Genomic DNA, 24,584 nt, shown 5'->3' with positions numbered 1-24,584 from the left:
CTGGATTGCTCTGATATTGTTCGCCATTCTGTTGGGATACTAACGTTATGTTGGGCTTGTGAGGAGCTTTTAACTATCAGGAGAGAGTGGAATCAAAGAGATTGTGGGAAATGAGGGAAGACTTACTCCAAGCCAACATTCCCATTTGCAACTCATTTATCATAAACTTCTGTTGTTTATGTCCTAGAAAACAGCACAAGTTCTTAATTTTGCCTAAAATGTCACAATCATAAATAAAAAAACACTAGGAACATTTTGAAAATACATCAGAAGATAATCGCCGTGGGACTTTTATCTAAAAAAACAAAACAGAACACACAACATTTAACTAAACAAAGCTAGTAAGCTCGATCTGACATGCTGGGAACGACCGCATCAACACAAAAACTTACTCGGAGTCAGGGGAGACCTCAGATATGCTATGGGAAGTGTTAGACTGGGGTGGGGAGGGGGAGGGTCCAAGGGCGGAGCCGTTACGACCAGGGTTAGAGGCAGCAGGGGGAGGGGTGAGGGCAGAGGAGCTGAAGGAGGCCAGGATAGAGGACAGAATGTCCAGGTGCTCGTTGGATGGTTGTCGAACGAGGGGGTTGGGATTCAAACCCGCGGCCTGGCCAACAGTCTGACTGGGGTACCTACACGACGGGGCAGAGTCCAGGCGTCCTCGCACATGAGGAGGTAGCTGCTCCTGCTGAGGCTCCTCGGAGATGGGGGGAGGAGGAGAGGCAGAGGGAGGCTGGTCCGGGTGTGAGGGCTGCCGAGGAGGCAAAGTGCGTAGCCACTCCCGACACGGCTGAGCCTGAGCTCCTACGCCATTGGTCTCCAGCTGCTCCCTGGACCTACTGCTCATCAGGGCTCCTCCCAGGTGCTCCCGGGAGGAGGCCTGGCGGCGGGTCTGTGTATTCAGCTGTGACCTTGACCCACTAAGGTATCCTTCCATTCCAGCTCCGACAGCTCCTCCATTCCCACTCAAGTCTTCCCGCGAGGCGTGGAAGCTACTGCCATGGTGGTTGTTCAGTCTGTCCCTGGATCCTGACAAGTTCTCCCTGGATAACGAAACTCTCTGGTGATCCAGGCTCCCAAGTCCTGCTCCTTGTCCAAGCCCCAACTCTCTCCTCCTGGGTAAAAGATCCAGGTTGTCCCGGGAACCCCGGGAATCTAGGCGGTCCCTTGATCCCCCGACTGTCTGCCTCCCTAGAGGATCCCTGGACAACTGCCGCCTGGCAAGCGAGTCCAGGTGCTCCCTGGAAGAGTATCTGGAAGCTGGCTGGGACAAGGAGCCAGAACCTGCAGTGCCGCATGCAGTGGCGGAGTACATCCGACCGTATGAGGCTGCAGGAACACCTCGATGGCCAAGAGTAGACGTTCGGTACCAGTTCAGCTCACTAGGAACTCGACCCGTAGTGGAAAAACCTTGGAGTGCTGGAGGGCATCCGAGGCGATTCTTCAGAATACCTGGAAGACAAAAACAAGAACATGAAGCATAAAAAAAGAAATGGAGATCCACTGAGAAGATTAAAGATGAGGCTGGATAAGGAATTAAAAGGTCAGCAGGGCAGAGGGCTGAGAAAGAAAGGAGTACAAGAGAAACAGAGGGAGGGAAATGACAAAGAGAGGCAGACAAGAGCAGAACTCTTGACATTTTCAATGTGCCTTAAGTCATTGTTAACATGTTCTGAATCATAACAGTGTTGGCTCGGGGTGTGGAACATAGAACTCGTGAGCCACATATTAAAATAAGTCAGTCAAATGAAGCAGTGAATAGACAAAAATGTGCCGTAGTGGTGGAGTACAATGCTGAATTTTAACCCATTTTAAAGAAGTGTTTCTGTCTATTTTTAACTTGCTGAATATTTTCCTCATATTTTCACTTTTAGGCGCTTTCAAACTTTGTTTTTTTTTCATCTTTTTTTAATGCTTGATGTACCTCTGAGAAAATGCAAGATTGATAACTAAAACACAACAATTAAGTTACTGTTTAGAAAAGTAGGACAGGTAATCAGTCATGAGTAGGGCTTGGATATCTGGAAATCATGCACACACAGGAGTCCTCGGGGCCGGATGTTGCCTATCCTTGTTTTGGGTTTTTGGTGAATCATAGTAATAGTGTCAGTCCCAAGACAGGATTCAAATCCACACTCAAGTCATACCAAAGACTAAAAATGGGACCCAAAGCCTCCTCGCTTGACACTCAGAAGTTGGATTGGATAAATGGTTTCCAAGTTTGCAGCTCACCAATCTGCCCAGACTACATTGTGTGTGTGTGTGATAACATGGGATTTTAGGGACAAATCTGAGTTCTTCTCCTACCCCTACAGCTTCTTCCTACATTCGAATTATGAGACACAATTTTTTTATAACTCTCCATTTACAGGGCTAAATGTAGGAGAAGGAAAGGGGCTAGGGAGGAGGGAGAATTTAGATTGGGCCTATTTTTCCATAACTCTCTTTTTGGAGGGCTAAATGTAGGGGTAGGGTAAAACTGTAGGAGTAGAGGAAGAGTTTGGATTTCACTTTAATCGCAATAGCAATGTCAGGCAGTAACACAAAAGTTGTGTTAAAGTGGTGTAAACAGTTTTTGGTGTATACTTAGATTTTTACCAACTGGCTTTAAGGCCCAAAGCACTCTACAGTCTCATTCACCCACTCAAACACTGATGGCTCAGTTGCCTAACAGTGGTACCAACCTATAACCACCAGGAGCAATGTGAGGTTCAGAGTCCTCCTCAAGGACTCTTCGACACATGGATGAGCTGAACTACCGATCAGACATCAACTGCTCTACCTTTGCACCACAGCCGCATACTTTTATAATGCTTTGCTACCTTGATTACAGCCCAACGTGCTTTTCAAGCACAGTCCTATTCGCACATTAGTGCACTGATGGCTGTACATGACACCAGCCAGCAAGCTTTCTTGCCCAAGAACATGAGAACCAAACCTGTGATCGTCTGATCAGAAGTTACACCACAACATGTAATCATGTTGATTTCAATCTTTCTATTCTGGCAAAATGTTTTTAGGAAACCTGGATACCCATATTTGATTGAAAATGTGGTGAAAACAATCACAGATTTATGATATTTAGAAACCACTAAATACACCAATGTCAGACCGCATTAATCAAAACAGAATGCTTTTAAGTGTATTAACAAATACAAAAGTTACAGTGAAAGTTTGGTGTTTTGCATCTTCCTCACCTTTACGATGGCGATGAGGCTGCCCGATGCCGTTCTCGTCCCCGCTGGTGAGCGCCGCGTCCAGCTGGTTGTTGTTGGCTGCGTCTTTACTGTAATCTGCTCCCAGGGGGCGCTCTGAGCCCCACTTCTGCAATGTGTGTGTGTCCGTCTCCTCCAGGGCTGGCCAGTACGACAAAAGGTCATTACCGTCTAGATCTGGGACACACACAACAACACAACACTTTCAAGCTGTGCACAACAGAATCTCTGGAAAGCTTTAAAAGAAAGAATATTGTGACGCTCAGCTTTTATTTTAGCTGTTTTAAAAACTACACACTTAAACCAGTTGATAGTAGTTCTAAAATATCGCTATAGATTTTAAATTAAACATTGTGTAAAATATTGAGGGAAAGAAATGTACTCAAGCAAATCATTTGTTTGGGTTTAGAAGCATGAGCTTAGGAAAATGAATACAAAATGTCAGAGAAAGTGTTTAATTTCACTAAAAACTAAGCATGACTGGGAAGAATTTTATGCTTACCCAGAAAGAGATTAAAAAAGAAGATATAGCTGTAAATCAACTTCGATTGCAGCTTTACAGAACATCCCCTTCTATAATAATAAAAACAAAAATAATCTCTGAAAAATAGTTGCTGAACAGAGATAAAGGCACACTTTTTAAAAACTGATATTTTTTAGATAATTTTCTGTCCTCTTTATGGTTGTCTGATCGTGGTTTAAAAAGGTGATTTTATCTTATTTCCCAGAACGAAACTTTTCAAAAACATTCCCGTCCATGAGGAGTTAATGCTTTGTCACAGCCAGCAGGCCGGCTGTAACCTTTCAGCAGACGCTCCTCTCTCTGGACACCTCTCTGTGCCTCGACTGTAACAACATATTGATCTGACTCCACCATCCCGCCCTCCTGCTGTACTGACATCTCGGTTCTGGTTCATTTGATCCAAACAGCTAACATGAGAACTGATTGCTTATATTGATTCAAGGATATGAATATTTCCAGCATTTTTCCTCAGTAAGAAAAAAAAAAACGTTCAAATCGTTGCATCCATTAAATCTATTTTGTGGTGAGAAAACTCATAAATTATGCACAAGTTAACGAGTATCAGAAGGTATGGATTATAAATGTTTTTATCCAGAGAGTCTTCTCAGAAACAGTGATTTGCATTTTAAATGCTTGTTCCCTGATGTCAAATAAAAGTATGTATGAAAGCTTTTTTTTAATTTTATTTTAATAACATGGGAAAGTAATGACTGGGAAGTGACTGATTGAAACAAACAGAAAGACATACACTCTTGGGATGGGCGATACACACACTTAATTTCAAAACACTTCCCTTAAATCCTATTATTTTTAAGTGAAATTGAAGGCTTCTTGCTTGAGTTTGCAAATAACGGTAATTGAATACAAAAGCTAAGTTTATACTTTTATTTTGATAGTTTTTATTTGGAATGCATATTTGTACTGTGAAAGTTATTGCAGGAAATCTCTTAACTTTGTGTTATTCTAGACCAGTCAGCAACCTCAACATGTGGCTCTTTTAACCCTCCATTGTGGCTCTATGGTTAAAAAAAATTAAAAATGTTTCTGTAAAGGGAAAAGTAAGTAAGTAGTAAAGTATATTTATGAATTTGTCACTGAAATGCACCAGAACCAGTAAAATAAACAGTTATTTTAAATCATTGATGACTTTACACGTCCTGCTGCGTTTCCTGCATTGACATGATCCTATAGTCTGGGATGTCTTTTATTTTGAAAGTCATGTAAAGCTCTGTTAAAAGTTATTAACTATTCCATATTTCTTAAAATAAAATATATTTTCTTATCATGTTTGTTTTAGTCATGCAAAAAAAAGCACAATAGTTTATTTATATGTATCATATCAGCTGCAAACACGTAAATATAAATCAGAATCTTATTTTTCTAAAGGGTGAGTGAAGACTTTGTGGTTCCTGCTGGGTTTTAGTTGGCGAGAAATCGACCTGAAATGCTCTTTAAGTGTTGAAGGTTGTAGACCCATGTTCTAGATGTTTAATTATTGGCAACAAATATCAACTATTAGATACAGTTGCAGAGAAAATATTGGTTATTTGTAAAATGATAATACACTCATAATTTTATCCCAATTTCTACACTAAGATTTGTGGACGTTGTATTAAACATAATAGAAACTTTTTCATCAACATGTCTTTAGAAACCTTTGCCTATGAAACATTTTCCTAATCCTTTTCTACCTTTGGTGTCATTGTTTGCAGGTTCTGTGAGAAGACGCTCGCCATGGTTGGAGCGTTTGAAACGCCGCTGGATGCGACCTCGGAGACGCACATTGTCGTCACTTTCAGAGGATGGAATTGAGAGACTTCGCTCTTCCTCCATGGAGAGGTCTGAGTCCGAATCGGAGTCTACACCTGAAGGTATGGAGGGAAAAAACAGGGGAAGAAGAGGAAGGAAAGGTTTGGTGAAAAGCTACCCAAGGGGGATTTTGCTAAATGTTGAGAACTCATCCTTGTGTGTATCTGTGCTTTTGCACATTCACCTCCATCTCTGTGGAACATGGCGACATCCAGGTCTGTCGCTCCTGTCTGGACGATGTTCTGCTCCAGAGTCTGCCGAGCCAGAAGATTTTCTCTAACGAGGAGAAGGAGGAGGAAGAGGGTGAGGATATCTACCCAAATACACATGTGCACAAGCACACACACACGTAAACACAAATGCAGATAAAAGGATGAAACATGCACATGTACTGTATGAACACACACTGTAATCAGTGAGCCCTGGAGACAGCCGCAGCCACTTTCAGAGGACATTAGTGATGCTCCACATACAGTAAAAGTACAATGTTCCATCCAATCTTCCTCATCTTCACCCCACTGACCCACAAAGCACATAAATGGGATTCTGTTAGTTATCAGTCAAAGAATTCCCTTCCTGAAACCACAAAATTCAAAATCTAGAAGCAGCACTACATTTAAATGACTATTTCTTTATTGGTCCTTTTAAATTATTCCAGATGAACATAAATGGAAAAATAAACTTTCTTCATTAACTTTTCATCTGAATATTGATATTAATGTGGTGATGTTTGTATGGATTTTGATTAGAAACCTTGCAGAGCTGACAGAGGAGATGGTGGAGGTTCCTAAGGTGATGCGGTGCAGCCCGCTCTGCTCCAACAAAGATGCGTTGTGATAAGGGTTCTGCGCCTGAGCACACACATACAAGACAATTAAGAAAAAGGTTTATTTGTAGATCACAAAAGTCAGGAGTTTGTGTATAGCATTAAGAAAAAACATGACGTAAAGTTTGAATCACTAAAGAACGTATCATTGAATCATGATTCACAGAGCATTTTTCTTAAGCCTCCAGCCGCTCATGTGAGCCATTATGGTTCCTGGATGGAAACAAAGCAGCCAAGTGAAGCTGCTGTGGTCATAAATAACATGCAATAAACTCAGAGTCTGACAGGGAAGTGCATGCTAATGAGTACTTATTTATGCAGGGAGCCCATCAAAGACAAAAACAAGCAAGTCTATTCATAGTTTGAGGCTTTTCTCGACATGACTCAGTGACAGAGACGAGGAGTTAAAATGCAGTCACACACTCATCCATGCATGGAAACACAAAAGGCCCTTGCACACACACTTCCAGACAACATACGATTGAGTACACATAACGTGAACTTTATATTGAACCCAAATATATATGATGTTCTCTCACGACAAAAAGTGTTTTACAAATAGAGTGGCTGCAGAAAATGTGCAGTGAGCCGAATTAAACACAAAGGACACGGGAAAGGGTAAAGCAAAGATGCAAAGTAGGACTACACACATACACTCAGACACACACAGTTGCTCAACAATCACAGTGCAGTACTTTTACAGCAATGGATAAAGAGGATGCAGCGTTCTCCCGGCTGGTGCATTGTTTCATGTGGGTCAGCAACAAACCCGGAGGGCAGAAGGAGAGGAGCAAGTGAGGGCAGGGAAGACTGATGGACGGACTGAGGGAAGGGGAAATGCAGGGCAGGAGAGGCTTTCTCCAAATCCCATGATAGACACACATAAACATACCCTACATCACAGAGGACCCAATGATTGAACCAGTAATAGGATTTGGGATCATGCAGAGATGATCTATGGATTTACGTCAAGCTTTAATATGGTTGTTATTACTTATTATTTTTATTTAAACAACTATTAAAATGTTTTTTTTTCTTATGTGATACGTGAAAAATCATAAACCCCCCCACTAAGACTGCTAGAAGAGTGAAAAATCAGTAATTTATAATCCCATCACACATAACATCCGGCTTATCAAACTCAATCGCATGGGGGGCCAAAATCTGTGGGTCGTACAGGATAAACATTTATTGAACTCATAAAAATAAATAAATTGTTAAAACTTTTAAAAAGTAACTTTTTAACATAAATATGAGTAAAAACAGACGGGAGTATTATTACAGAATAAAACCTTAAATAACTATAAATATTTTATACTTCGTAATAATATATTCTGTCCAAATTATAGTTGGTTCAATGTGTTAGAAAGATAACATTGGGCCGTTTATAATAATAATAATAATATAAAATGATATGGAAGGCTGGATATAATTACTTTGACACATGCAATACATGAATCGAAAATTAACCGTGTGATTATTGAGCTATTTATGCGCAATTCATTAGTGATTTGCGCGTCAATGACATAATTTTAATGTGATGTGTGCGCCGTATACATGATATAAAAGTCAAATATCAGTGGTACATGCATCAAAAGCCCATTAAACAAACATGGAACAATCATGGAAAGCCACAAATTTGAGTATGCATCGCAAAAACTCCATAATTCCCAACTGACCAAAAATTTAAACACCTCAAAACCAAATTTCCATTTTATACCTGCTGGCTGAAATGCCTTACATCTGTGCACATCGACAAATGACGAACACAAGAAACACGTAATGAATTATGCAGAAATGCAATTTTAGGTTTAATTCTCTTCTTCAGAAAAATGCCACAAGAACACGTAAAAAACACTAATAACACAGTTTTCTCAAGAGTGGATCTTTTTTGTGTGCGAGCAGACTTACAGTGTTCTGCTGTGGTCTTGGTGGATCTTCTACTGGGCTTTTCTTACCCAGACAGGCCACTCTCCATGCCTCCTTCACTTCTGCATTGAACACGGTGAAGACCAACATGACAGACAGGCCCTGAGGGAGAAGAATAAAGCTCACAAATTAATTTGAGATGACATAGAGATAGAAAGTGTTGTCCAGTATCAGCACTCCATCCAAAACAACATACCTGAACTAAACAGAGGACATCAAAAATATAGTAAAAAGCCAGGATGCTGTTGTTGACAGCCATGAGGCCGCATAGCCAGGTGGAGGTGGCCACCAGCATCAACAGAAAGGCATTTCGGATAGCAGCACTGGAAAGACAAACATTCAGAGATCAAATAAGCATGAGATCCAACATTATGAGCAGTTTCTCAGTATTTTAGGATAACTGTTTGTTCTGTTATGTCATCCATAGCCTGATGATATCAGCTCTGTGTAAACTGAGTCAATACTAATAGCAGTGTGTCAGATTTCACCTGTTTTTTCACCAATTTGCCAACCTGTGAGAGCCAGTAAAAAAGCACATGGATGGAATTCTGCTTTTACACGCTGGACCCAACCATTAAATTACAAGAAGTGATTATTTTCACTAGAGAAACTGATTATTATATTGTGCCTTCAGTTCAGAGACAGTGTCCTTCCTGATCCTCCAGGATGATGCATCAAATATCCAGCAGAGAGCACTGCGGGCTACAGCTTCCTGTTAGAGGTGAGGCTACCTGAGGCTGCAACAGCTTTCATCTGGAATTCCAGATACTTTTTTCATAGAGAAAGCAGATGTTTGAAAGCAGAATATGGCAAAAATGAAGTCCCAACATTTTAGGTCCAATAGGTTTGAAAGATCATTATATTTGCCAACAGATAGAGGACCAGACCCCAAACCCTCCTTCTGACTAACAACAGACCATCAAACCTTGATCTCTATAGACCTTCTCTGCATGTGCCATTAACGGTCAATTCTAGAGCTTGTCACGTTTTCAAACCTGAAAAAAGATCCAGCTGCTCACTTGTTAGCATGTTTTTTTTTTTTTTTTTTAAACCGCTGAACAGGCTTCTCACGTGCATCTGATGAGACTGTCAATGGACTAGATGTGCCGCCACACTTCAGTGACATCACCCAAATGCTCCCTTTTTGTAAAAAAAATAGTTGGTGTCATCCATCACCGTGTTTTTAATGACTTATCGCGTGAGTTGGTTTGTCCTTTAGCGCAAAATTATGATTTAATGGAAACAGTGTCATTTTGAAACTGTGTTTCACAATTCCTAGAATTTCAATAAAATTTTGCGCAAATGTGTAATGGAAATGCAGCTAATTTATGGTATTAGCAATCTCATTATCATTTCACAAATACATTTTACAGTATATGAACTTTATCAGATTAATATGAAAATCTTCAAAACATTTTGTCATGAATCAGTCTGTTTTTCAGTCAGACCACCAGAGGGAGCCATCGCCTGAATTCTGAAACTCTCCTGAGCCTCATCCATTTCCCATAAGCCTCTGCCTGCTGTTCCCAGACCTCACCAGCTGTCCCTCATTCTACAATCACCACAAACATTTATAAGGAGGCTTCAGGCTGTGCTCAGGTGTGAAGTCTTGTTTTGGTGTACTCCTGCATTTCTGAGCGTTACCTCCTTCAATCCTGTTCCTGCTTAAGCCTGCCTCGACCTCAGCCTGTCTTTGACCACCGTTCTGCCTCAGCCTGTGACATACTCCTCGCCGTGCCTGACCCTTGCCTGGATCCTGACTACTCTGGTTTTCCTCTGATGCTCTCATGCTGGTGCTTGACCCCTGCCTGCCTGACCCTGATTTAGTGTTGTGGACTTTAAACTGTGCATCACGCCTGTTGTCCTGTCTGTGCTGAATAAACCTGCTGCACTTGGATCCAGCTGTCTGCCTGTCTCTGACACATTTACAGATTAATAATGTATTTCTGAACAAATGTGTCTAAATGTGTAAACTCAAAATTGAATTGAATTGAGAGGATCTAAAGAATCGTAAAATATTGAAATCGAGTCGATCCAGGCTCTGGTGAATCAAATCGGATCGATTCTGGAAATTATTGACGATACCCAGCTCTAATCAATTCTGCTTCAAGATTTTATTTTTGCTTTGTGGTAAACATTTGTGTGTTTACTCTTTCTATGTCAAACCTTTGATGCCCTCAGCCACAAAAAGGGGTTAAAATAGTGGAGGGAGGTACTTACATGACAGGGAGTTTCTTAGTCTCTTTCTGGGACGGATTACAAGACATTTTGGCGACTGTGATGAAAATCCCTCCATTCATCTGGAAATATAGAAAATAAAAAGCAATATTTATTCATCTTTTGAAACAGATGGTTAAAAGAGTTATTTCTACATACTACTAAACAACCTCAGACTTTTAAAGGCATACAACACTGATGAAAAAGCACATGGCATACTTTAGGATTAAGTTTGTTGGTGCAACGCTGCAGAGTCAAAGGTGCTAACACAAAGAGGGCAATTAAAAAGACGCTCCAGCCCAGTTGGAGTGGTGTGTTTTTATTTCAGAAAGTCAATTGAAGAACTGCCACTTCTGGCTGACGAGAAGATTTTTGTCCAGCCAAGTGAAAAATCCACAGCCGGCGAAGCATAAATCAAGTTTGCACACATTTCTATTTAAAGAGGAGATCACCTTGGGGCTTCTGTCCATCCAATGAAGTATAATGAATTTTTGTTGCATGACATTATTGTCTTACATTTCCAGAACTTGGTAAGAATGCGAGTTAATCATGTTTGACAAAAACTCTTCATTTAACTGAACAACCTTTCATAATAACGACTTTCTGTTTACTATAATCGACGGCGGTGTCTCAGCCAACACTCACCAGTAGGACGATGGCTATAGGACCAGCAAAGCTCCAAATCAGTTTGTCATAGATGGAGATCCAACAGAAGTCTGGGTTCCCGTAACCCTCTGGGTCCAAACCCACTGCCAGGCCTGCAGCACAGATGAAGAGCCAAGAAATCAAGATCCACTCTCTGATGTTCACAAAGCCACTCAGAGGGAGATAGTTTGTAAATCCATGGCAGACATATCCCTGTGAACATGTCTAGACTAGCATTTAAAAGAAAACTGAACAGAATCTCAAATTATAATGCAGAAGCATCAGCAACACAAACATACAGATGTCCATTTTACCACTTATAGTGAAGCTGCTGGCAGATAGTTGTGACTGCTGCTGCTTTTACTTCTTGTTAAACCTTGTTTAAGCAACACTGTCATGGTTGACATTTCTCAGCATTAAGGATTTTTAAATTGAAGTGCATAAGTGAGGGATAGGAAAAGCCTAAATGAAGAGTGACAGATAAATCCACACAGGAGCACGAGTGACGAGACAAGTGCTAATGTGTGTGTGTGTGAGACAGATCTATTCTTAAGGGGAAAAAGAGACAGCAGTCTGTGTGACAGTGACAGAAAATGCAACAAACCTGACAACATGTTTATGGGTCTGCATGAACACTGGTGTGTGTTTGAGGAAAGAAATAGAAATCAGATTCATTTTTACTGCTCGTGTGCATCTCGGTTCATTATCTGTATATTAAAATGTCACTGAAACTGTTTTTTAATTAAGTGTCAATAGGAAACCTTATCTGCACTACCAGACTGCTGAGTCTGTCTGCGGACCCACGGGATTCGACGTGCTTTCAGGCGTTACCTGTGATTATCGCAGGCACTCCCCAGCCGATGGCGTAGTAGAACCTCATGGCTCCGTAGTTGATGTTGCGCTGTTCGGTCTGCATCCGGTACACGTGGAGGCCATCCACAAACATCCAAGCAAACGTGGACATGAAGAAGTAATGCAGCAGGATGGCGACCACCGTACACAGGAACTGGAACAGAAAGGTTGATGGGGATTCTGTGACTGACAGCATCATCTCTGTGTCTAATGTGACTTACAGCTCTGGGACACAATCCTGTCACTGTGCTTTGAGCTGCTACACCACAGAATGAGATCAGAGCAGAATTATGGAGTCTGCACGTCCACCCAGAGCTTCTTATCAAACTGCATTTGCATGATATGCCTGCTGGGTGTTTCTAAGTCTCCTGTTTGGTAATAATTTTGGGGCCACATTCAGCTTGAAGTATTTGATACATGATATGATTCTTGTAACACCAACCATAAATGACGCACATTTATAGCTAGACGAGTTAAGTAATCTGGCCCACCAAACTGGAATAAATTATACTGATAATCCTTAATTATGTTTTATTTTTATTCTATAATTTAGGCGTCTCTTCATAGATGGTGAACTACGAATAAAGTCACCTTTGTCTAAGTGCAAAAAAGTTATTCTACATCCATGTGGTGTTGCATGATTTCTTGTTTTCATGGTTTTAAATTGTGTTTTCTGAGTCAGACAGTCGGTTTTTTTTATCATTCCGACCCCACATGAATGCAGAATTTCTCAAAGTTTTACCCTGACGTCAACCTGTTGGTGCAATCAGTACCAAAATGGGAACAAAGCCACAAATTGAAAAATAAAAACTCTAAAAAGTTCTATTTTAAAATATGAATATTAATTTTCAATCCAAATTAATGCATGTTTTTGTCCAGATTCCACATTATTTATTTCTGAGATTAGATTAGAAATGATTTACTTGAATCAGTCAATAAAGAATCATGCATGTGCAATACAATCAATTAACACAGGTTCACATCCATAAAAGCATGTCAAACATAGTATAACTAAGCGTCAAATGAAAGTTTGCTTGAAAGGAATGAGTTGACATGGATTGTAACGACATGGTTTACCAAAACACTCCATATCTGCTCCTGGTCTGGTCATTTGGACAAATTTTAGAACCCTTTGTCGCCCACGAGTAAAAAAGTCTGCCCACCCCTGAGCTAGACTATGCAAAAAGGATGAAAATGTTCTAAAAAATGTTTCACAATAACATCAGGTCAAATATAAATCTATTTGGAATGAGAGCTTATCATTACATGCAAAATTATTAACATTTTTCAAACTCTAACTTCTTAATCTTCCCCCACAAAGCACAAAAATGAGATTCTGTCAGACAAGAATTTGTTTTCCTGGAGGAATAAAGTATTAAATGTAAAAGCTGCACTGCAGACATTAACCATTTCCTTAATCATAAACCAAAATCACACTCTCACTTTCTGCAGGAAAAAACTCATGTAGAGTTTTTTTAATGACCATTGAAACTAACAAATGGGCTAAAAACCATAGAAGCAACTGAAGAAACTTCAAGATACAGGAGGGAGAACCGCAAAACCAGAAAAGAGTGGAACAAAGGACAAAACTGCAGAAAATTAAGGTAAAAAATTATAACTAGTCTCTGGCATCGGTTGAGAAAAAAAAGTAGATTCTTGTGGCATACGACCAACAGGTTTTACTTCCAGCACAGCAGGTGTTAGAAATGAAATGATCGCTGCTGATGATTTAACTGCTAATGAACAGACCTTATGGTGCAACATTGCTGTTTCTCCAGGAGGAAAAAAAAAGAACATACCTGAATGTAAATGAGTTTGTGAATAAGCTCAACCTAAGTAAAAACTGGCAGGATCACTGCATAAATGTGATATAAAATGCTTAAAAGGATATATTTTTGGAAGCTAAATAAACATTTACAGCTCAAGAGGACAGGAATCCAATTTATCTCTATAAACTCTGTAATCCAGCTGATAGAATCATAGTAGGGCTTCAACCCTTTGTGAATGCAAGCGGTAACAAAAGTAAGATTTACATAATGTTCACGTTCTTTACAGTAAAACATGATTCTATTGTTTTCCAATCATAGAACAGATTATCCTTCTACCATAATAAATCACACTTTAATCAACTTTTTCCGGTCTTACAAACTTATTTCAGTGTTCCTGCAAGTTTATTCAAGCTAAATTTCAGACTTTTTAAGACCCTTTTAATGCCACGCACATCAAAAATTAAGACCAATTTCTCAGCCTATTTTCCACTATTAATTAGTTCCCATTTTAATAATTTCTTCCCATTTTATGATCAAACCTGTAGCTGCTTGTTTGTGGTTTGTGCCGTGATGCCGTGGCATGCTTTTTCTCCTTCTTTTTCTTTTTTAAAACAGTGGTCAGCATCCGTTGTTCATTTCCATTATTTAATTAAAACAATCATGGTTGAAAAAAAAATGTTTTTTACAAGAAATCTGAAGTGGAAAAACAAGGGTCAGATAACAAAACTCAAGACTTTTTTAAGGCTTTTTAAGGTATTATTTTCAATTCATAAATTCAATACTTTAAAGACTTTTTATGACCCTGCGGAAACCCCGTATTTCATTTTTCCGGGTCAGACACCAGCCACTAAACATGTGTTTTCAATATAACTTCAGCTAAAGAACACAAATAAGCAGAAAATATGTTTTTCGTTTTGGTAAAACTGCACTTTCTCATTAATAATGCACTGTGCAAGAATGTAAACTTTCTGCTAAATTTGGAGTGAAAACACATTCACTCCAAAAAAAGTTGCACTGAATGACAACATCCACGACTGTCAACATATCTGAACTCTTTCCAGGAGACTGCTTGTCAAAACAGACATTTAAAAACAACTTTAGGAAAGTTAGTGAGACAGCGATAACTGTCTTAATCTGAAGAATCCGTACAAGACTGTAAAAAACGCACTGTGATTTCTTGATTTGAGACTAAAAACACAAATTATTTCAATTGTGGAATTGACTTTGACAACACCCCTGTGTAAATACACTAGCTTCACTGTGACTAAAGGTATTCCTGAGAAGTATGACTGCTTCCTGCCCTCAGGTGATCCTGATCTATCACTTTCGTAAAATTCCTCCAGGCTTAGAATGCTGGGAGACATCCCATGATGCACCTAGCTCCTCTTTGATAGTTTTGCCTTTTAACATTTTCTTTCCCTTCAGTTTCTCTCAGGTAACTCTTATTTTCCAACTGAATGTGCTTCCAGAGAGCCTGAAGTGGATGTTTGTGGTGCAACAGACGAGATGTTACAGATGTTTGCTGGTCTTCAGCTTCTATGTTCCAAATTAACTCAGTCTTAATTGGTTTAAAAAGAAAAAAAAACTGAAATAATTCAAACAAAGCAAATAGACTCAATATACGTCGACCTTAAGCTATAAGCGCATTAGATCAAGAAAAGCACATTTGTAACTCTGATATTCAGAGGTCAAAAGAAGATCTTTGTAAACCGCGAGCAGCAGCCAAGATGTAACACACAAAACAGCAAAAGCCTTGGCAGACATACAGACGAAGAATCTCACACTCCCACACACCAACACGAGCATGCCAGCACTGCATCTAACACACAGAGACGCTACAATACGCGCTAGCACATCAAAAGTAACACACACAGCCACTATGAGCAATAACATGCTCTCCCAAGCATAATGTTCAGGAATTAGAGAACATATTGTTCTGCTAGAAATGACCAGTCGTACTGCAAGTTCCACACGGCAGGGATGCAGCTTAATTAATTGCATTTCATGCAGCGCGAGCACACATTTCTGGAAGCTTTTCTGCAAGATTCCCAGACCTTTAGATCTATATGCATAATGCAAGGGAAAAAAAGCAGTTTGCATACCTGTTGCTCAGTCTGATTGACTCCCAGTAGAAACACCAGTTCTGACAGAAACATGGCTGCCGCCGTGTTGGAATGGATGCTCCTCGTGTTGGACTTGAGGCCCCGCAGGCAGGACAGCACCAGCACCGTGAGAAGCAGGGCCAGCATGGAAATGCTCAGAGAGGAGTATGTAACCAAGGCTAACATCTCCAGGTCACCTTCCAGCTGCTGCTCATTCGAAAGAGACATTTCAAAAAGCAAATAAAAGTTATAAATATGATAAATTATACCTTAAATAAATGGAAGTCAGCAAAGCATAAACATGTGAATGAACATGATTACCTTAAATATAATTTGACAATACTTCCTTTAGATATTTTGTTCAGCAAAGAAGTAATGTAAACAGAATTTAAAGTGTGCTTACCAGTCAGATATGATAAAAAAAAAGTATTTCTAGAAAGTAGAAGTTTAAAAAATTTTTTGTTTCATATTTGATACACATATTTCTGAGACGTTTTGTTCCAAACATCCTTAAAAAAATATTACTTCGAACTTGGTCCATATTTCCTGCCCTGTAGTTCATCGTCATTCCACTAGAGGCAGTAGAGAGCTGCTCCTGCTCATTTTAAAATGGCTGCTTCCATAAACTCTCAATAAACTTTTGATGGAAAAAGTTTAGCTAATTTAAATTGGTTATGAGGAGAATAACTACTTTATTGTTATTCATTTTTAATTGCTACTTACAGTATTGAAATAATGCACAATTCGTTGATAATTATTTATTTTTAATACAATTACACCATGTTAAAAATGTGCAGATCAAATTTGATGCAGTAGGTAAATAAGCTGTTTTTCAGTTTTACTTTTTAAAAATGTACCAAATCACTCACAGTATCATAATTGATACTATTTCTTGATAAAAAAAGATATTTTTCGAACATTTTTGAGTATTTCATTACATTGTTTAAAAATCATTTTAATACAAAAAAAAGTCTTTGATGGAGTGAGCTTTACAGGGTTAAAGGAACAGGAAAAACAAACAGCCATATCAAATAATTGTCAGGCTAACAAGCCAATGAGTAAATCATCTAATTAGTCAGAGTAAGTATCCAAACAGACAAAGGTAAATGCATCTATGTTTGTTACAACGATAAAAGATATTTTAGAATTTTTCTGTAAGGTGTCTGGATGGATTCCATTGACAAAAGCTTAATTTCTTAGAATCTGTTGCTCAGAGCCATGAAACATTGTATCCATGTAAGATGGTATTTGATTCCACATTAAGACACTCAGGACATTAGTTACCATACATTTGTAGCCAATAGGATTGAGTATTTTTCTCTTTCACATAATTCAATTTACATCCTGATCCACAAATCGATACATGAAAGATTCAACTAATTCTGTGGCGATATTACATCTAACAACCTAAATTGATACAACCTAGATTTATATTATTCATTTGACATTTCAAACTATAAATAACACCTCTTTTTAACTATAACTTTTTAATTTAAGCAGCAAAAATAACATTTCTTTGACGTAACAGCTTCTAACAATAAATTAAACTGACAATTTATATCTTTTAGACTGTTTTGTTGTTTGTAGTTTAAAAAAAAGTGTCATATTAATGTATTCAAGCATTGTTAGCAGGGCTGTGAAAAAAGGTTATTTCTTTCCATTGCTGTGGTTCCCCTTCAGTTAATTGTCATTTTTGTTAATCAAAAGACAACAAGAAGAGAAACTGACAAAGTTTGTCAGGAACTGATTATTCACTTCCTGATTGATTTTATAACTTTTCAACAACATAATTTTGTTTGTATCTGTTGTTTTGAATGAGTACTGCTGTTACTCTCAGTACTAGATTGATTTTTTTAATTCCTGTTATCTGAATATGCTGGTGAACTGGTTTGAGTTAAGCTGTGAGTTCCTAGAACTGCTTACATGTTTGTTTTATTTAGTTCTTATTGTTGATATTCTAATTTACCTCCAATTAAGAGCAGAATTAAGAATTTTGAATGAAATCAAGTGTTATTGTAAAGGTTTGATGGAAGACAACTCGCCTCTCTCTGTGAGCTGTCCATCAGGACCCCGAAGGTGCCCAGTCTCTGGCACTGACAGCGGACATGGGAGGTGTTTCTGTACACCACCATGCAGTCCCTCACCGTCCAGCAGCCTCCTGCGTCCTGCCTGCAGCGACAGCAACGCAAGAGCACATCTGAAAAGACGTCTTTTCATCCGACACAAACAAAAGTCAACAAGGACAGACCGGCGGCGTCTTTCAAGAGTGTTTGGATTGAACCAATCACCTCACAGCTTTACATTTCAGCTGTATCACTTTCAATAGAAGGTGTTTAAATGACCCAGTTCTGTGAATCTCGTCTTTCTGAACTGGACACGACATTAATAAGGCATCATGACTGTCATCTGTTACTTTTTATGTGCTGACAGGTTTGTAGAAAAAAAAAGTGTAAAAGAAGAAGCTGCATCAGCTCCAGTACCAGCATGTGTGAAGAAAAGTACATACATCTCTTTTATCAAAGAGGCTTTGAATTCTTGAGATAAGACTTTTAATATAGTAGTTCCAATAAGAATGATTTCATTATGCAAAAAACTATTTTTCAATATAGAAAAACTGAAACAAAGTAGGTGAAAATCCAGTAAACACATGAGGATTTGGACTCACGGATTGCTGTGATTCCACTGCACACACAGAGGCTTGCTGCGATTGGAAGTCTCCAGCAGCTTGAACTCCAGGAGGATCGGCTGGTCCAAGTGACCGCCTACAAACGACTGGTTGTTGTAAACAGAGACGGTGACCACCGGGGAGTTCATTACTGGGTGTCTGGGAAGCCTATGGGGAAAAAATGAAAATCAAAGGATCACATTTTAGGACCTTATTAGAGCAAACTGGACTTCCTCAAAAGAGAATGGCTGTAAGATGAGAGGAGAGGCACTCATCTTTAGAAAATCTAAAAATACATGTTTTCACCGTTGACATCATTCTGGAGATGTGTGTTACTTGGAGGAAGCCCAGAGGAGAGGGAAGGAAGAGAAAAGAACAAACTAAAAAAAAGAAATACCACCAGATAAACACCCAATCCAATGAAAATTGTGTTTATAACATATTTTGTGGCTTTTTTATGATTATGGACGAAATCTATATATAAAATCAAGCTTAAAATTGCATTTTTGAGTATTTCTTTATTCAAATGCTTGTGAATCTGGAGCAGATGAAAAAATGTGGTCTGAAAAAGATCGTATTTGTGATTTTCTCATAATTTTTGCTGCACCGTCATGTGCAAAATGTCTTTAATCAGAACACAGATGTGATTAGTACTGAACTGTGTACATGGACTTGAACAGTTTTACCCGATTTTAACAAATGTTTACATACGCCACACGTTTGATGAGAATACAGGATTCCCAGACTTATTTATGTTTCATTATAGCTGTTTTTCCGTATTTGATGATTTTTTCTGTCACCAGGAAAAAAAAACTCTTTATGTTGAGCAATACTCCAACATTCTTAAATAAATTATTTAAAAAGCATAATCAGAAGTGTTTTTGATGAGTATGGATCAGTAAAAGAAATTGTTCGGCTGCTGGGGGCGGGGGGTGTTGAGACGGGGAGGGACAGGGTTCCTCCGTATTCGAAGATTTGGGGTATTCGCAGATGACTCTGGTCCCTGACCCCCCTGGAAATAAAGGAGGGGGAGGGGGGGGGGTACTGTAAATCCTTTAACATGCGCAAAACTTTAAAAATACCATAAATAGCCGTAGAAGAAGAAATAAAGAGTTCAGTTTTAAACAAACAAAGCTGCAACATAGAGCAAGATGATTTTCTAAAGGAGCTTTTATATTTATTATCTAAGGGAGTGTTTGCACTTAATTTTCAAAAAACGTGTAGCCAGAGCTTTATTCTTGGTTGCACAGGCCCTTAAGAAGGGTGAGGTTAATATGTATCAAAAACAACATTTAGCCTTGGAAGGACTTAAAATCTAATGCAGCAGAGTGAATCTTTGCTGCACGTAAATACTGTATGTGAGAATAATATCAGTCTTTATTTTGTCTGGACATGATTGGAAACACAAATTCACTGATTGTTTAATCTAAAAGAATCAAATACTTTCAAGCCCAAATAAATAATAAAGATTATTTAATCATAATATTTTTTATTTAAAATAAAATGTAGATTTTCTAAGCAAAAATTTGTAATGATGGCTGTTTAATTAATTTTGATTAAAAGCATCATTCATGGAAATCTGGGTCAAATCCACTGATTTATCTCAGGTTTCTTTACCCGGTTCAAACCCAGAGCATGCACAGGTCACAGAAGATTCTCCGTTTGGTTCTTCATTGTTCTGAGAGACTCCCACCTTATGCCTCTGCGGTCTGCGTGGTATTTGGGAGGCAGGGCAGCACCCAGACTTCTATAGATCAGCAGGATGACAACGGTGATTGGCTGCTCAGGCAGTGAAACACTGCGTCTGGCTGCAGTGTATTCTCTCGTCTGATTGGCTGTGATGCTGACAGGGGCCAAGGGGGCACTCTGAGGCACTGAGGCTGAGAACAAAGAGTCTGAGTCAGTCTTGTTTCGCCGTCACGTTGTTTCCTCTTTTTTTTATGTCTTTTATTTTACCTTCCTTCTCCGTTCGCTCTTTCTCCTTCCAGTTGTGTTGCTGTTGCCGCTGTGGCACAAGGACAGCCGGGGGAAGCAGGACGTGAGTGTAAGGGTCCCACAAGGCTTGACCACGGAACAGGGTGGTGTGGTAACGTGGGAAACGCCGCCTCACGTGGGTCTGGTTCTCCACACGGTCCAGGTTCATGACTGATTCAGACACATGCAGGAATGAACATCAAAACACAGCAAAGAAGTTTGATGTTGCAAGATTGAAAAGTGTTTTTTAAAAATTCAATTCTATTGTGTCTGGTTGATGGAGCTACTAAAAACATCAGACAGACGTTTAATGACATTTGATTCCTGCTGTGAAAATCATTCCACATTTGAAGCCAGGCTGTACTGATGCTGTCAGAAGAAATAAAACTGCTTATTCCATTTGATTTAGATTCACACAAATCATAATTCAAATCTGAATTGATTTATATGAATGATCTTTTTAATGAAAACTAATCTGGATATATTTTGATGTTTGATACTTGATTTTCTTAATTTTGATAATTGATCTGCATATGATAAAGTCTGAAATAGTGTTATGTCTGCTTACATAGTCATGTGATTTATTGTTACTCAAGGATTCCTAATGACCTTAATTTGTGTTCGTAAGGTGTAAACATCTGATTAGAAGTTATGAACCGGATAATGATAATTCATGTAAAGAAAATGGTTAGGTAGAGTTGGGATGGGATTATATAAATTCACTTTCTCTCATTCCCTTTCAAGCAATCTAACATTTGATGCCTGGTTATCCCATGTCTGACATATCTTTGTATGGATGTAAACCTCTGTTGATTGCCATGATAATGCATTATTCTTGCTTTGATTGCTGGAAAAAAACATTTCTAATCTAAACTAACCCAATCTAATCTAATCTAATCTAATCTATAATCTAATATTGAATCTAATATCTAATCTGATTTAATCTAATCTATTATCTAATCCAATCCAATCTAATCTCTAATCTAATCTAATATAAAATCTATTATCTAATCTAATATACCATCTAATCCAATCTAATCTAATCTAACATATAATCTAATATTGAATCTAATATCTAATCTAATTTAATCTAATCTAATCTAATCTATTATCTAATCCAATCCAATCTAATCTCTAATCTAATCTAATATAAAATCTAATATCTCATCTAATCCAATTGAATCCAATCGAATCGAATCTAATCTAATTCAATTTTCTATTCAAAACAATTCTAATAATTCTAATTTATTCAGCCTGTGTTCATACAAGATCAATTTTATTAGAATTATGAGAATCAATGTCTAATTACTACCGGAAATTATTTTTAAATATTAATATGGAACTTTTGGCCAATGACTGTATATCTTAAAATAAAAACTAACAGAAAACATAAGAATATAAAAAATACAAATATATATACCGTATTTGTCAGACTATAAGTCGCACCGGAGTATAAGTCGCAGGGGCCAAAATATGTATAATGAAGAAGAAAAAACCCTATATAAGTCGCACCGGAGTATAAGTCGCATTTTTTTCAAGTAATTTATTTTACAAACTGGTTGAAAAAAACGATATTACATCATCCTGGAAGGTAAGTTATAACATTCATAAGAGAACAGAGAACAGGCGGAATATGTGTCAACACATATTCACATATTAGCGTCATGAAGAAACGAAAAGGTGTAGCATTTATATAACATAACAGTTTTATTTAACTATAGCCTAAAGAACTCATCAATTTTGTACCTTTACTGTAATTGATTGCACGCAATCTCACTCCATATCACTAAATCCGTTTAATTCTTCGTCCTCAGTGTCACTTCTGAATAACTCCGCTAGAGGAAGACGAAGCGGAGGTTCCACTTCTTCCCTGCTGTCTTCAGTCTCGGAATCCGCTCCAGTTCCAATTATTCCAGCCTTTCTGAATTCAGACAGGATGGTCTTGGTTGTCACTGAAGCCCATGCTTGGTTGATCCATTCGATGACTTGCAGAGAAGTAGCATGGCGCATTCTCCCGGTTTTCAGATGCAAATTTCACTACTTGCAGCTTGTAGTCTGCAGCATATGATTTTCTTTTGGGGGGAATTTATCTTTAGTCTTCTCCGTTTTCCTAATAAGCTAACGTTTACTGTTTAACTCGCTAATTGTTAAGGAGTATCAGATATTGCAGCTAGAGAAGCCTAGAGTGCCCTCTTGTGGCTGTCTGTGAAATTACCAGATATATTTTTTTTTCACAAATATACGGTAATTGCATAGATCACCACAAGAGGAAACTCTAGATTTACGGTCGATATCTCATCTCATTAAAAATGCGTATATAAGTCGCACTGGAGTATAAGTCGCAGGGACATTCAATCTATGAAAAAAAACGCGACTTATAGTCCGGAAAATACGGTATATATGAAAAGTGTAATAGTTAAACAAAAAATGACATGAAGCAAAAACAGATACAACTTCAAAAATTGTATTTTTTAGATAAATTCATTTTGTTTTATTTTTTTAATATATTTTTATATATCTATTGTTTCCTATATATTTTATGTTCTGTTCCAGCAATTGAATAATGCAAAACTTGTCTTTAGAATCTGAATTTGGAAGTAGGAGTTTATTTAAATTCAGATAAAGCCACAAAAGTCTTGTGTTGAGTTATGACAAAGGAGGAAAAAAATAATCAAAGTCACACCACCTTTCTATTTAATTAGCCACTGTTTTGAATACAGAGGTTGTCATTAGATGAATTTGGATGACTTTTGTCCATCAACATGCTAAACAACTTTTCATTAATAATGATGATAAAATAAAGTGCCGTTGAATTTACCAAACATTTTCTAAAATTCAGTCATGTTGAAGCTTCAGCTGCAAAATCCCTGGAAGCACTTCACAATGAAGTGTAACAAAAACTGTCCGTTCCTATTGACTGTTCTGTCTTTGTGATATCACATAAAGAGCCAATAAAAAAAATCAATAAGAACACAAGGAAAGACCTGTAACAGCAGCAGAAACGAGCGTGTGTGATAACGAGTAAACACTTGATCCTCAAACGGAAGAGGAACAGACTCAGTTCAGAGATCAGACGTAGATCTGTCATTTTAACAGATTTTTTAATATGTATGAATCTGTTGTTGAGTGAAGCAGTGTTGGTGAGTTTGATGGTTTATTGGCCAAAAGGAATCAGAAAGTAGGACAAAGAACCACTAAATCTAAATGATTGTTTCCATCTAAATCTGTTCCTAAACTTATTTGAACTGGATCTATTAAATATATGTATTTGTCTGCCTGAAAGTTACACATTTTGTATTTGTTTTCCTTGTTTGTGAATACTATCTATTTTTTTTTCTATTTTTAAGACTCCAAAAAACTGTTTAATGTTAATCAATAGAAGAATGATGACCAGAGTATCTCTTAAGATCATTTCCTTCTGAATCACATGGGATAGTTGATACTTTAAATACATAAGAAAATATTTATGGACAGACAACTTTGATGCCAGCAGAAGAGAGAATTAACAGAATGTGATTTTCTATCTCGAGGCCATGTCACACTGCAGCTATGTATATTTCGCCCATATTGAAAGGATAAAAATTGTTCATACGTGGATTTACGTGGCAAAAGTGAGAAAAGTGAAATTTTACATGAAATTTTCACAGATGTATCACAAACGAACCATGTTAAAACCACATAAGAATAAACCACAGAAGGAACACATAAACCGTCATTAAATTTCTTCACTTCGAAGAACTGGGGTAAGCTGCACCACATCAGCAGCACCATGGTCAGCACCCGCTGCCGGCCCTCGTGATGCTTTGTCTTAATGTAACAGTCAGAGGGGGACCACAGGCGGAAGCTGCAGCTGGGGAGATCAGCGAGAAGAGCTCAACGTGAGTCCAGAGTCGCATTTGGCTCCCTCCCGTGACTCGCTCTCGCAGTTAGACCTGATCCCCTACCCAAAGAGCCGGACGGAGGGAGCAGGAGACCCCCACTTGGTATAGACTGCTGGGGGGTGTAAGATCAGACGATTTGTACCCAATTCATTTGTGATATGTGCATCAATTATGTAA

General features: G+C 38.4%; 1 protein-coding gene across 2 annotated transcripts in view; it reads right to left on the bottom strand.

Moving 5' to 3' along the window:
* Positions 1-24,584, bottom strand: part of celsr3 (cadherin, EGF LAG seven-pass G-type receptor 3) — a 126,135-nt gene that overhangs the window by 3,745 nt on the left and 97,806 nt on the right. For both annotated transcript variants that reach the window (XM_024292383.2, XM_024292384.2), the window contains 15 exons: positions 20,509-20,697; positions 20,246-20,432; positions 18,553-18,720; positions 17,930-18,056; positions 15,888-16,094; positions 11,996-12,170; positions 11,165-11,277; positions 10,523-10,602; positions 8,499-8,625; positions 8,285-8,404; positions 6,301-6,398; positions 5,732-5,823; positions 5,430-5,603; positions 3,198-3,392; positions 393-1,452 (listed from right to left, as the gene is read on the bottom strand). In XM_024292383.2, the coding sequence (XP_024148151.1) occupies positions 393-1,452; positions 3,198-3,392; positions 5,430-5,603; positions 5,732-5,823; positions 6,301-6,398; positions 8,285-8,404; positions 8,499-8,625; positions 10,523-10,602; positions 11,165-11,277; positions 11,996-12,170; positions 15,888-16,094; positions 17,930-18,056; positions 18,553-18,720; positions 20,246-20,432; positions 20,509-20,697 (3,112 nt within the window). The remainder of the gene's footprint in view (positions 1-392; positions 1,453-3,197; positions 3,393-5,429; positions 5,604-5,731; positions 5,824-6,300; positions 6,399-8,284; positions 8,405-8,498; positions 8,626-10,522; positions 10,603-11,164; positions 11,278-11,995; positions 12,171-15,887; positions 16,095-17,929; positions 18,057-18,552; positions 18,721-20,245; positions 20,433-20,508; positions 20,698-24,584) is intronic.

The sequence above is a fragment of the Oryzias melastigma genome, linkage group LG7 (genome assembly GCF_002922805.2).
Source record: "Oryzias melastigma strain HK-1 linkage group LG7, ASM292280v2, whole genome shotgun sequence".
Taxonomy (NCBI): domain Eukaryota; kingdom Metazoa; phylum Chordata; class Actinopteri; order Beloniformes; family Adrianichthyidae; genus Oryzias; species Oryzias melastigma.
Note: the sequence above shows the minus strand (reverse complement) of the source record. Positions and strands in the feature narration are given on the sequence as shown.